The sequence below is a fragment of the Chiloscyllium plagiosum genome, unplaced genomic scaffold, assembly GCF_037043375.1.
Source record: "Chiloscyllium plagiosum isolate Xiang-an unplaced genomic scaffold, Cpla_swu_hap1 HiC_scaffold_28, whole genome shotgun sequence".
Classification (NCBI taxonomy): domain Eukaryota; kingdom Metazoa; phylum Chordata; class Chondrichthyes; order Orectolobiformes; family Hemiscylliidae; genus Chiloscyllium; species Chiloscyllium plagiosum.
The window spans coordinates 32406776-32420538 of NW_028270166.1; the positions used below are offsets into that span (position 1 = coordinate 32406776).

The 13763-nt window shown below is 40.2% G+C and overlaps 1 protein-coding gene across 3 annotated transcripts in view; it reads left to right on the forward strand.

Moving 5' to 3' along the window:
* LOC122565256 (uncharacterized) overlaps positions 1 to 12250 on the forward strand; it is a 29775-nt gene extending 17525 nt beyond the window's left edge. For 2 of the 3 annotated variants that reach the window (XM_043721031.2, XM_087976098.1), the window contains 4 exons: positions 274 to 420; positions 6902 to 7096; positions 7447 to 7622; positions 11050 to 12250. In XM_043721031.2, coding sequence (XP_043576966.1) covers positions 274 to 420; positions 6902 to 7096; positions 7447 to 7622; positions 11050 to 11199 — 668 coding nt within the window. In that variant the 3' untranslated portion in view covers positions 11200 to 12250. The remainder of the gene's footprint in view (positions 1 to 273; positions 421 to 6901; positions 7097 to 7446; positions 7623 to 11049) is intronic. The other variant, XM_087976097.1, reaches the window with a different exon arrangement.
* The last annotated feature ends 1513 nt before the right edge of the window (positions 12251 to 13763 follow it).

Below are 13763 nucleotides of genomic sequence, written 5' to 3' on the forward strand. Positions count from 1 at the left end.
AAAGTAGGATGGCTGAAAAAGATCACATTTCATCAATGTGTTTAACTCTCCTATTGATGATTTGCTTCTAGATTTCAAACTTTATATAGTTAGTCCATCATAAACCATTCCACAAAAAGTAAAGAAACTACATTTTGAGAGAGGATTTTGTTAAAACAATGCAGCAGGTCAGTAAACTGTTAACATTTGTAGTTGATGCTAGTATCCTGTTCCTATACCAAATTATCAATTGTTTCATAAAATGAATTTATTTCCTAATTTTACTGCTTGCAGGATCAACTGTGACACATGTAGTTCCCATTATTGAAGGAGATGCTTTAGAGAACATTACTCAGAGTGTACACTTGGGAGGAGAGGACCTGACAGAGTACATGATGAGATCTCTGGCTGAAAATAATAGCTGGTCCTTCACTTCCAAAGGTAATGTTCACAACTCTGGTACCACTCAGTATAGGGAGATTGAGTCATATACTCGGAGGCATGGAAATCACATGTGACTTGCCACTTCATCCCTTTTTTGCACAACGAAAGATTCCAATCAGCGTTCCTTAAGAAATCCAAGACTGTACTTAATTTCTGATAGGTAACGCACAAAATAATTGAGGGAAGTCAAACCACACATTTTTCATAGCAGTCCATTGCATGATCTGTGATTTAAAGGTCCAGCACCACAGTCAGCCACTTTGACAGCTCCTTTGAAAAGGTAAGTGTGTAAGGGAAGTGCGAGGTTAAGGTGTCAGGTAAGTAGAATGTCAGGTGGGTAGGTTTCCAAATAGGTTGGGGTTGGGTTTCAGGGGGTTGAGTGCCTGGTATGTACGATGCTAGGCACATGGTCGGCAGTTAAATTGTGCAACATTTAGGGTTGGTGGGTGTGGGCAGGAGTGAGTGGGCTTTGGATCCCACTGGATGTGGAGTGTCAGGTCTCAGGGTGTTGGTTCCCCTAGCTTTTTTCCTGTTCCACAGATTGCTGAGGTCCATGTGGAACCCAATGTGTCAGCAGCAAAATTGGCATGACCAGAGGCCTTGCTGTTTAGAGATAACATTGGTCCTGAGGCAGAGTAGAGGGTTTGGTCTAGTGGTTGAATAATAGGGTCAATTTGAGAGATGAGTTTCCTGGTGTTGAGGGTGGGGTCATGGTGAGTCAAGTTTAGAACAATGGAGGGATGTTGTGTGTGTTGGCAGGCTTTTGGGACTCAGGGGTCGGGATGGGTGTTGGGTCAGGATCTGAGGAAGTTTAATGGCTCTGTGGAGGTGTAGCTGGAGATCTGTAGTCATAGAGTCACAGAGATGTACAGCATGGAAATAGACCCTTCGGTCCAACCTGTCCATGCCAACCAGATGTCGCAACCCAATCTAGTCCCACCTGCCAGCACTGGCCCATATCCCTTCAAACCCTTCCTATTCATATACCCATCCAAATGCCTCTTAAATATTGCAATTGTACCAGCCTCCACCACATCCTCTGGCAGCTCAATCCATATGATATAGGAAGGGAAAATGTTGAGATTCTGAAGGGAGATTAGAGAGAGTTAGGCAGAAATTTAAAAAGGAGGTCCTCAAGGGTAGTAATATCTGAATTATTCCCAGTGCTACAAGCCAGTGAGGGCAGGAATAGGAGGATAGAGCAGATGAATGCATGGCTGAGGAGCTGGTGTATGGGAGAAGGATTCACATTTTTGGATCTTTTGGGGTAGAAGTGACCTGTACAAGAAGGACAGATTGCACCTAAATTGGAAGGGGACTAATATACTGGCAGGGAAATTTGCTAGAACTGCTTGGGAGGATTTAAACTAGTAAGGGGGGTGGGGGGGGGCTCCAGGGAGATAGTGAGGAAAGAGATCAATCTGAGACTGGCAAAGTTGAGAATAGAAGTGAGTCAAACAGTCAGGGCAGACAGGGAGAAGGTCAATTAAACTGCATTTATTTCAATGCAAGGAGCCTAATGGGGAAGGCAGATGGATTCAGCTGGCCCCTCTCCCCCGTGAGAACATTCTGCACCCTCTCTGAGACATCCTTGATCCTGGCACCAGGGAAACAACACACCATTCTGCTTTTTGTCTGCTGGCCACAGAAACATCTGTCTGTACCTTTGACTACAGAATCCCCTTTCCCCTAACACAATTAATCTCTTGGAAGCTGACGTACCCCTCGTTGTATTAGAGCCAATCTAAATACCAGAAACTTGGCTGTCCATGCTACGTTCCCCTGAGAATCCATCACCCCCTACATTTTCCAAAACAGCATACATGTTTGAAATGGGTATATCCACAAAAGACTCCTGCCCTAGGTTACCTACCTCTCTTATCTTTCCTGGAATTAGCCCATCTATGTGACTATATCTGAGACTTTCCCTCCTTCCTATAACTGCCATCCATCATATACTGTTGCTGTTGCAAATTCCTCATCGCTTCTATCTGTCTCTCCAACTGATCCAATCGATCTGAAAAGATTTGCATCCAATGGCATTTATGGTAGATATAATCCACAGTAACCCTTAAACTCTCTTTAAACTCACACATCTGACACAAAGTACATATCACTGCAAAGGCCATTTTTGCTCCTTCACAATCTACAGACCCAGAAAATAACACCGTCTTATCCACCCTCTGCGTGAAAAAGTTGCCCCTTAGGTCTCTTTTATATCTTTCCCCTCTCACCCTAAACCTATGCCCTCTAGTTCTGGACTGCCCGATCCCAGGAAAAAGACTTTGTCTATTTATCCTATCCATGCCCCTCATAATTTTGTAAACCTCTATAAGGTCACCCACAGCCTCTGATGTTCCAGGGAAAACAGCCCCAGCCTGTTCAGCCTTTCCCTATAGCTCAAATCCTCCAACCCTGGCAACATCCTTGTAAATCTTTTCTGAACCCTTTCAAGTTTCACAACATCTTTCCGATAGGAAGGAGACCAGGATTGCACTTAATATTCCAACAGTGGCCTAACCAATGTCCTGTACAGCCACAACATGACCTCCCAACTCCTGTACTCAGTACTCTGACCAATAAGGGCAAGCATACCAAACGCCTTCTTCACTATCCTATCTACCTGTGACTCCACTTTCAAGGAGCTATGAACCTGCACTCCAAGATCTCTTTGTTCAGCAACACTCCCCAGGACCTTACCATAAAGTGTATAAGTCCTGCTAACATTTGCTTTCCCAAAATGCAGCACCTCGCATTTATCTGAATTAAACTCCATCTGCCACTTCTCAGCCCATTGGCCCATCTAATCAAGATCCTGTTGTAATCTGAGGTAACCCTCTTTGCTGTCCACTACACCTCCAATTTTGGGGTCATCTGCAAACTTACTAACTGTACCTCTTATGCTTGCATCCAAATCATTTCTGTAAATGACAAAAAGTAGAGGACCCAGCACCGATCCTTGTGGCACTCCACTGGTCACAGGCATCCAGTCTGAAAAACAACCCTCCACACCACCCTCTGTCTTCTACCTTTGAGCCAGTTCTGTATCCAAATGGCTAGTTCTCTAATGTTCCAGGATACAAATGCTACAGGAAGGATAGAAAGGGAGGCAAGAGAGGAGGGGGAGTGGCATTTTTGATAAGGGATAGCATTACAGCTGTGCTGATGGAGGATATTCCTGGAAATACATCCAGGGAAATTATTTGGGTAGAACTGAGAAATAAGAAAGGGATGATCATCTTATTGGGATTGTATTATAGACCCCCTAATAGTCAGAGGGAAATTGAGAAACAAACTTGTAAGGAGATCTCAGTTATCTGTAAGAATAATAGGGTAGTTATGGTAGGGGATTTTAAATTTCCAAACTTCAACTGGGACTGCCTAACTGTTAAGTTAGTGTGGAAATCACTTTAATAGCTACTCAGGCTTTATATTAGGTATTTAATAGTCTGACTTTTCCTGTGTGATTATTTACTCAACTGCAATGGAGCTATCTGAATTCTACAATTTAAATGGACACTTTCGGAGGGTTCCAAGTGTTGGGTAATTGTTCATCAGAATCTTCAACAACAAGTTTCCTGTGTTTCTGAAGGAAACGTAATTGAAATCTCTTGTCAGAACTCAAGAAGATTATCTAAGAGTATAACAGGATCTTGATCAGCTGTGCCAATTGGCCAGAGTGGCAGCTGCAGAATTATTTAAATTAACGTGAGGTGTTGCATTTTGGTAAGACAAACCAGGGCAGGACTTACACAGTACATGGTAAGGCCCTAGGGAGTATTGTCAAGCAGGGAGGCCTAGGGGTGCAGGTACACGATTCATTGTTTGTGCAAAGATTTGTAGCTCGGGTGCTCGTTGTTGTGGTTCTGTTTGCCGAGTGGAAGTTTTTGTTGCAAACGTTTCGTCCCCTGGCTAGGCGACATCATCAGTGCTTGGGAGCCTCCTGCGAAGCGCTTCTTTGATGTTTCCTCCGGTGTTTATAGTGGTCTGTCCCTGCCGCTTCCGGTTGTCAGTTTCAGCTGTCCGCTGTAGTGGTTGGTATATTGGGTCCAGGTCGATGTGTTTGTTGATGGAGTTTGTGGATGAATGCCATGCCTCTAGGAATTCCCTGGCTGTTCTCTGTCTGGCTTGCCCTATGATAGTAGTGTTGTCCCAGTCAAATTCATGTTGCTTGTTGTCTGCGTGTGTGGCTACTAAGGATAGCTGGTCGTGTCGTTTCGTGGCTAGTTGATGTTCATGTATGCGGATTGTTAGCTGTCTTCCTGTTTGTCCTATATAGTGTTTAGTGCAAGGACTGCACTAAACACTATATAGGACAAACAGGAAGACAGCTAACAATCCGCATACATGAACATCAACTAGCCACGAAACGACACGACCAGCTATCCTTAGTAGCCACACACGCAGACAACAAGCAACATGAATTCGACTGGGACAACACTACTATCATAGGGCAAGCCAGACAGAGAACAGCCAGGGAATTCCTAGAGGCATGGCATTCATCCACAAACTCCTTCAACAAACACATCGACCTGGACCCAATATACCAACCACTACAGCGGGCAGCTGAAACTGACAACCGGAAGCGGCAGGGACAAACCACTATAAACACCGGAGGAAACATCAAAGAAGCGCTTCGCAGGAGGCTCCCAAGCACTGATGATGTCGCCTAACCAGGGGACGAAACGTTTGCAACAAAAACTTCCAGCTCGGCGAACAGAACCACAACAACGAATCATTGAAAGGGAGACGGGATGGTGAAGAAGGCATTTGGCGCACTTGCCTTCATTGGTCAGAACCTTGAGTAAAGAAGTTGGGATATCATATTACAACTATACAGGACATTGGTAAGGCCACATTTGGAGTGCTACATATGGACAGTTCTGGTCACCCTGCTACAGGAAGGATGTTATTAAATTGTAAGGAGTACAGAAAAGATTTACGAGGATGTTACCACATCTAGAGGGTTTGAGTTACAAAGAGAGGCTGAATAGGCTGGGACTTTTTTCCCTAGAGCATAGGAGGTTGAGTGGTGACTTTATTGGAGGTTTATTAAAATCATGAAAGACATACATAAGGTAAATAGCAAATATCTTTTCCCTAGGGAAGGGGAGTACAAAACCAGAGGCCATAGGTTAAAGGTGAGAGGGGAAAGATTTAAAAGGGAACTGAGGGGCAACGTTTTCTGAGGGTGGTGTGGATATGGAATGAACTGCCAGAGGAAGTGGTAGATGCAGTTACATTTGGATAGGTGCATAATTAGGAAAGGTTTAGAGGGTTATGAACCAAACACATGTAAATGGATCTAGTTCATTTTGCGAAATCAGGTCGGCATGGATGAGTTGGACTGAAGGGTCTGTTTCTGTGCTATATGACTTTTATGACTCTGTAAATTATAGAAGCAGGGGAAAATCTGGCTATCATTACTCCTCCAAAAATCCATCTCATAGAAAAATTAATATAACGACAGTCAGTTCTGCTATAACCCTGTAATTCTGTTCTCCTTCAGTCCCGTATTCAGGAAAATTGCGTAATAGCAGCACCATTTAAACTAATAGGGCCAGAATCGTGTTGTAAAGTTTGTGCTTTAGAAACAGTGTTGCCAATGTGTCAATCATGTTATAGCAAATTCGCATTTAACGAAACGTGAGTTATAGCAGGACGACCTGTATGGTTTAAAAAATGCAAGGTCAACCTAGCTAAAAGTTTCAGTGTCCCTCTTTGTTAACTTTAATTGCCTATTGTGCCAATTGCCACGATATTTTAATATATAATTGTTTACTAGTTAACATCAAACATGACCCACATGCATTAATGATGTGTATCCTATGTCAGTCTGATCAAATGTGAAGCTGAAGAATAACAGTTCTACTGCATTGTGTAAAAAAAAAAATCACTGATACACAAGTACAGGATTTCTTTCTTCTGATGTTCGTTTGTTATCTGTCTCCTAAAAACACACCAACAGACTGGAGGAGAAGCACAGAGACATAAGTGAACATGTTAATTCAGCAAAGGACACTATGTTCCATTAAAGTTTCTTATATTACATAGCATTTTGCATGCAGAAACAAGCCATCTAGTATAATCTGTTAGTGCCTTTGATTTTTTTCCCCTGACAATCCTCTTCCCACCTGACTTTATCAGATATGGTTTGATCTAATATTAAATAATGGGATCTCAATTATTAACATGGAAAGTATACCAGTTAAAACTCAACTTCTGATGGCTCATGATAAAGATGCAACATACAACATAGTACAGAACAAGGCAGACCAACAAGGTGTTGATATGCTCCTACTTGCTCTAGGTAGTAACAGCTTGATGCAATTCCCTTGCATCAAGTTAATGTTAAAATACAACCCAGCAACCTGACTCCAAAAGTATTTTATTGATCTGGGAAATCTTTAAATGCACTAGCAATAATTTAAATGATCCACTCTGAACATATTGAATTGTATTTTGTGTCAATTTCCAGCTGGGTTAGATATCATCAGAAACATCAAGGAGAAATTTTGTTACGTTGCCAGTGATTTTGAAGCAGAACTTGAGAACTTTAAGAATAATCCAGAAGAAATAAAGGAAGAGTATATGCTTCCAGATGGACAAAATATGATTATCACAAGTCAAAAATTCATCTGCCCTGAAGTCATCTATAAGCCATTTTTAATAGGTAACTTGAGGCACTTGACCGGACTCTTGATCATTTTTCACTATTCATAGATTATTGACAGTAGAACAATGTTTCAGTGAAAAATATCTCCTTTGTGACATCTGTCTCCTGACTTTACACTGCTCAACTGGTAATTAACTTAGTTGTAATACAAATGGCTCATTACTTCTTTTCATTTCTGTTTTTATTTCATCTCTAAACTTGATTCTTCAGAATTACTTAATTACAACAGTCTTCAAAAATGGATGCTGGAAATAGCACAGATGGTGTGGGGTGAAGTAGCAGTTTTTTAAAAGAAAAGTTTTGCTTTGGCACAATGTATGTCATTGAAAAACCTCACATTGTTTCAGGCAAAGATATCCAGAACCTGCCTGCATTGACACATTCAGTGATTGAGAGATGCAGTGAGGAGATCCGCAATGATTTGTACACCAACATTGTACTAGCTGGTGGTAACAATATGTTTAGAAATTTGGAAGAACGACTACAACAGGAGATGTCAAACCTTGTAAAAACAGGGATAAAGGTATTTTTCCATATTTTCTACTTAATGGGATATGATTCTTTGACTGTAGCACCCCTACATTCTCAGTTACATTTTCATTTGCCTAGGATGTGCCTAGATATAAAGTGACTTAAGGCTATTTGTTCACGTCCGAATCATGTCCTGTAGATACCAGTCATTTACACAAGTTCCAGTGGAGGTTACTTGTTTGTAAAAGTTTAAACTGCAAATATATAAAGTCAAATAAAATGTTAATATTGAAACAGCCTATGTGACTCGAACAACCCTTCTTCTTTATCAGATCAACCCAATCATTTCTTTGTTGTACAGCAAGCACTTGCTGAAATGGCTAAATAGCAGTCTCATAAACTGAAGTTTCCAGATGGTCCTCAATTTTTCTCTCTTCAGCTTTGCATTTAATAGTCTCCTGACTTCTTAGCTCAGTATTAATAGTGTGGGCCAAATATTACAAGTTAGTGTTTTTGGGTAAGTCAGAACTGCCATTGCTTGCTCTGAAAATTCGAACTAATCTTGGGTTAGGCACTATTGCTGGTCCATTGGAGCTTCGAGCACAACAGAAAAAGATCCATTCACATCATTGAACTAGTGTCTTTCATGGTGCAGGCACAATCCATTCTTAGATCATTCTTAATATTTCTTTTGAAATGTTCTTTATGGCATAAAAGAAAGCTGTTTGATACTTCGAATGCATATTATCCTTCCGTACACCAACCCATACAGCCCCACTGACCTGCTCTATTCCCTGCATGTTTAGTTAATTTGAATGCCAGTCCAACTTCCTATGCTTACTATCTAAAATGCTTAAAACTGTATTGCTTAGTCCTTGTATATTGCCAAAAGGGAACAGTTGTTTTTTAGTCAACCTTACTAAATCCATTATAACGTGTATATTTTTATCAAACCTCCTTCCTATTGCTTTCTTCTTAGGCAAAACAGCATGTCAAACCTAACTTTGTGGCTAAAAGTTCTCAACCCCAGAACTCCAGAATTACTCTGGTAATTCTCCTCTGCCCTTTCTGAACCAGACCCTCCCTGGTTTCATACTCAAAATTCCATTCATGAAGCTCAGAATCCCATCTGCTTTGCTCGATACTCTCATACTATGTCTTTTGACCTTCCAAGATCTATCCACAAAACTCCCTGTCCTTGCATTATCTCTATCCTCTGCTATTAAGTTTATACTGCCTTTATGCATCTCTTCTACCAAAATATATTTCCTCACGTCTATAAATTAAATCACCACCTGCTAATTGCCCATTCTTTTAGGTTATGTCCATTTATAGTTGATTGGTATATCATCCTCACTCCAAATTTGATGTCATTGGCAAATTTTGAAATTTTACTCAATTCAAATATCCAAGCAATTTATTTAAATCAAAAATAAATGATAAATAAATTAACGACCATAGCCCTGACCCTTGAAGAACCCTACTATTTACCATCCTCCAATCTGAGAAGCAACCATTTTGCCTGACACTGTTTTTAGTCCTTAAGTGTTTTATTGATTCAAGTTGATCCTGGCACTGACATTGCCTTTTCTTGAGTCTCAATTCTGTCAACCAGCTTTATGCGGTACTTTGTCAAATAGTTTATCAAACTGATTTTCTGGTAATATATCAAACATTTATTTGGACACAGTCTGCTTTTTACACACCTATGCTGGCTCTCCTCTTTATCTCTGTTTTATTTTGCAAAACCTTACCCACCACTGATGTTAAACTGACTGTCCAACAGATACTTGGACTACCCTTACCCTTTCCTAGATATGGGCGTCAGTATTTGATTGTCTCTCAAATTCTGGTATCTTTTTTAATCTATTTGTAAAGTCCCAGCTGATGGTCCAACTGGACAGTTCAGATCCCAATCTGGCCTGATAGATCATATGTTTTTGTTAGTTAACATCATGGTCATTTACTGTAACTTAGTCATACATGGCTGCAGATTGTTTTTAACAACAGAAGTTTATTATTGCAAAGGACAAAAACAAGCTATCCAGATCTAGAACACAGAGAAAAAATTGAAAACATTCAACAAAATACAGTTTCAGTCTATTCCCCAACACAAAAATGTTACAGAGAAAGTATCCCTCAATGTCATATCGTTAAGTTTGATGTAGCCAATTCTCTCCAGTTTCTTCCTGTGAACTGTTAAGTCGTCTTATATGAATATTCATAAATTGAGAGAGTGGATTTTCTCAGTGTTTTAGTAACCTATAGATGTCTAAATAAACAGTTCCAGGCTAGAATTTGCACAAACTAAACCTTTCTCTTGAGGTTGCTGTTTTCCCTTTATGAGATAAACAATATTTAGTTCTGACCCCAATCAGATCTTCTCTTAACCACCCAAAAATCATTTTATCTCCAGATTTTCAAATCAAAATCAATCCATGGTTATCCTGAACCAAAAACAATCCAATAGCCCTCTCACATTCCCGGTCATAAACCAGCACAGGATTCCCTGCTCTCTGACAAACCAGAGTAGATCACTGTTATGAAAGGACAGTCTAACCTAGTTTTTTTTAAACTCTATAAAAATAACTAATTCCATATGCCCACTATTGTAAAGTCTACATTCTATAAATGATTAAAATATATAACATATGTTAGACACCTTTCATCAGAGTAGAAAGATCAGAAAGTTATGACAAACCCATTGCACTTTGTTTAGTTAACTTGGCTCCAATAGGCAGGATATTGCTCCAATTGCCAATTTAGGATAGGCAACTTATATTCATGAGTCGAGAGTGTGGTGCTGAAAAAGTACAGTCTGTCAGGCAGCATCGGAGGAGCAGGAGAATTAACATTTCGGGCTAAAGCCCTTCATCAGGAATGAGACTCTGATCTCCAGCATCTGCAGTCCTCACTTTCTTCTAATTTATATTCATGCTTATACTTCTGTCATATATGTTTTTAGCAATTATTTTAGCTCCTTCTTGCTTAATAAATCTAGCTCCACACAGCATTTGACTATCTCTATACATATTGCCAATTGTATTTCACATCAAAACATATTTGCCAAAACAAATGAAAGCTATTCAGTTAGTTCAGAAATAACTGCTTTTGCCAGCAACTTATTTCATATTTGACTCTCTTGAAATTTCTAACTTCAATAAGAAAGCAAAGTTATTGTTTCTGCAAACTTGTATTTTAGTGGTTCCAAAGCTGCTCAAGTTCACTTTAGAAGCATCTTACAGCAGAATAATTCTACATATTTGACAGATGTAACCTTGAGAGCCCATTGGTTACCAGGGACTGATGGGATCTGTTTAGCAAGATTTGCATAGATCAAATTAAATTATGACATAAAGGGAATAAAATTGCAAATTACTTTTTAATTACAACCAACTATGACTCAGTCAAATTCCTTTCTGGTCTAACTAGATTCCAACACATTTCTTTATCTGAAGTTCTTTTCCCTCCTCCAACAGGTGAGGGTTCATGCACCTCCCAACCGGAATTACCTTTCATGGAAAGGAGCAGCCATTTTGTCTGGTCTTTCCAATTTCCACCAGATGTGTGTATCCCGCCAAGACTTTGAAGAATTTGGAACCAGTGTTTTGTACAGGAAGCTAATTTAGCAAGAAAGAAACATTTCCTGAAATCCAAATGAAGAGATCAATCATTAACAGAGTAAAGACAGATCAGAAACTATGACTATTTGTTATAAGCCATTGCTCTTTCTCTACTTAATCATCACAGAAACAGTGGGGTACAATGCGGTGAGGTCATTGCTATTTGTCAGACTGGGCATGGGCAGCAACAGTGTTTCGTGAACAGTTATGGGATGTAATTGATAAGAGATCATTGGCTGAGACTAATTTGACAACTAGGTCTGGACCATATATCATTTTACTCTGTTCTATAAGTAAATTTCATTAGCAACATAGAGTCATAGAGATGTACAACATGGAAACAGACCCTTCGGTCCAACCTGTCCATGCCGACCAGCTATCCCAACCCAATCTAGTCCCACCTCCCAGCACCCGGCATCTCAACAAATTTAACCCTCAATCCCTAAAATGTTGCTGCTGTCTAGCCAGACTACTGCTAAGTTTTCAATCTCAGCAATGTTTATTCCAATCTAACTTCCAGTCTTTTACATCTCTACAATAAAAATGAGACACAATCAATTTTGTTACTACCAAAAATATATCCCTGAGACCACAAGAGCTTATATTGAAACCTCCTTACATACACTTGGAAGGTAAAACTGTGGAGGTAAGACCCCATGACACAGAGAAAATTTTAAAATTTATTTACAGCTGTTCTGCAGCAGTCTCTTTGTTTCTAGACTTGTATCCACAGAGAACTCAAATATCAGGTCAGTGAATACCTCATTTAAACTTTTCATACAATTCTGAATGTAAGTTGAAAACATATAAAATTTGTGACTTATGTATAATGTTTTTGTGGGAAGGGGGTTACTTATTTTGAAAATAAAACTCTTTCCTGTGTAACTACCAAATAATAGAACTGAGCAATGTATACATTTTCTAATATGTACAATAGATAATAATACAGTTGCTACCTAAAACAACATTTTTTAATACTGGAAGGAAACAATTGTTCTCACTTATTTGTCCTTTAATGAATAGTTTGCATGGTGTTTCATTAATAAATATAAGAGTCTGACTAGATGGCGCAATGACCATTTAATTTTCGGAAATGTTGTGTCTGACATAGGGTGAGGGTTTCCACTTTGGGGTTCAGGTATAGTGTCACATCCACTACAGCCTGTGACAAGTTTTTTTGGAGCTACCATTGACTCTTCAGCTCTTTTTGTATGTATGCAGCTTCTATAGCAAGTTCATCAGTAAATCACATGTGGCTGACAGCCAGACAGTCTCACCTGCACCTGGCACCTTCCAGTGTTGATGGTTCTAGCACTATCTTTAAGGGAATTCCAGCATTCCTCCACTTGCTGCAAGCCAGAGATCCCTTTGGCCAGAGGTGTTTCCAAGCATCACAAGATGCTTTAATGATGTCACATTGATGCAGCCTTTGTGAAGGTCAGAAAAAGTCCTCCCATTATGCCTTGGCCCAGTTTGTAGAGGTTAGCAACTCCAGTAGACATCAATGCACTGGAAACCATTGTAGAAAGAGGATAATCGCTCTGTAAAAATAAGTGCCAACATTTTCTCACTGCATCCTCATGCTCAGGGTCATTATTTGGTCTAACTTTATAATCATGTCACATAGACATGCCCAGCTCATCATTACATGCATGATGTGCACTGAAGGGCTCACACCCATTATACTACCATTCCTCTAATACTTCACATGTACATGCACATCCTACTGACAGGAGAGGGCTCACTGCCTGGCAAGATTATGCTTTCTCGTGTTTGTACACGCATTCCCATCACACTTAAACTTTCTCTTTCTCACATTGCAGGTCAACCTGATGCACAACATGAAGGAGAAGATCCAACTAGTAGAGGGCTTCCTTATCTCCATATCCTCACTACATTGGAGAAACATGGGTGAACTAGCAAATGAGAATCAAGACCAATCTTGTGCTGATGGGGAGATAGGCATGGCAGAAGCCAGCAGGCAATATTATTATTCTCACAAATGCAGCCACACTCTTACATTCCTCTATATAAAGTTCCTGCACTGGCTCAGATCACCATGAGGTCCTGCCTTCTCAACCTTGCCCTCACCTGAGGCATGGTGATGCTCGGCTCAAACCACCATCAGTTGTCTCTCCTTTACTTACTTTATATAAGTGGTTGTTTTTCTTCATCTAATTCTCTCTCTCTCCTCTTCCACAGGTATGAGGGTCAACAGATAGCCAAATTAAAGTGGGTTGAGACTGCCCAGCTCAAGCAACTCTGAGGAAAAAGCCTCTGACACTTCATAGAACTCACTAATAAAGCATTCACTCCCACCCTCTTTCACTGAATGTTTAACTAGAGTACACTTGAGGTGACAAAGTGTGACAATCTGGTGAGCACATCACTAATGTGTCCACAGATGGTGGAGGAAGAAAAACCCAAGCTTTCAGACACTCAAGTGGACTGCCTGTTCCTCCCCAGGCAGGAGATATGGCTCAGGGTTTGGCCATAACTGGGATACAAAATATGCAGGGATAAGCAGGGAAACATTAGTCAAGGATGACAAGGTCCTCACTAAACATTAA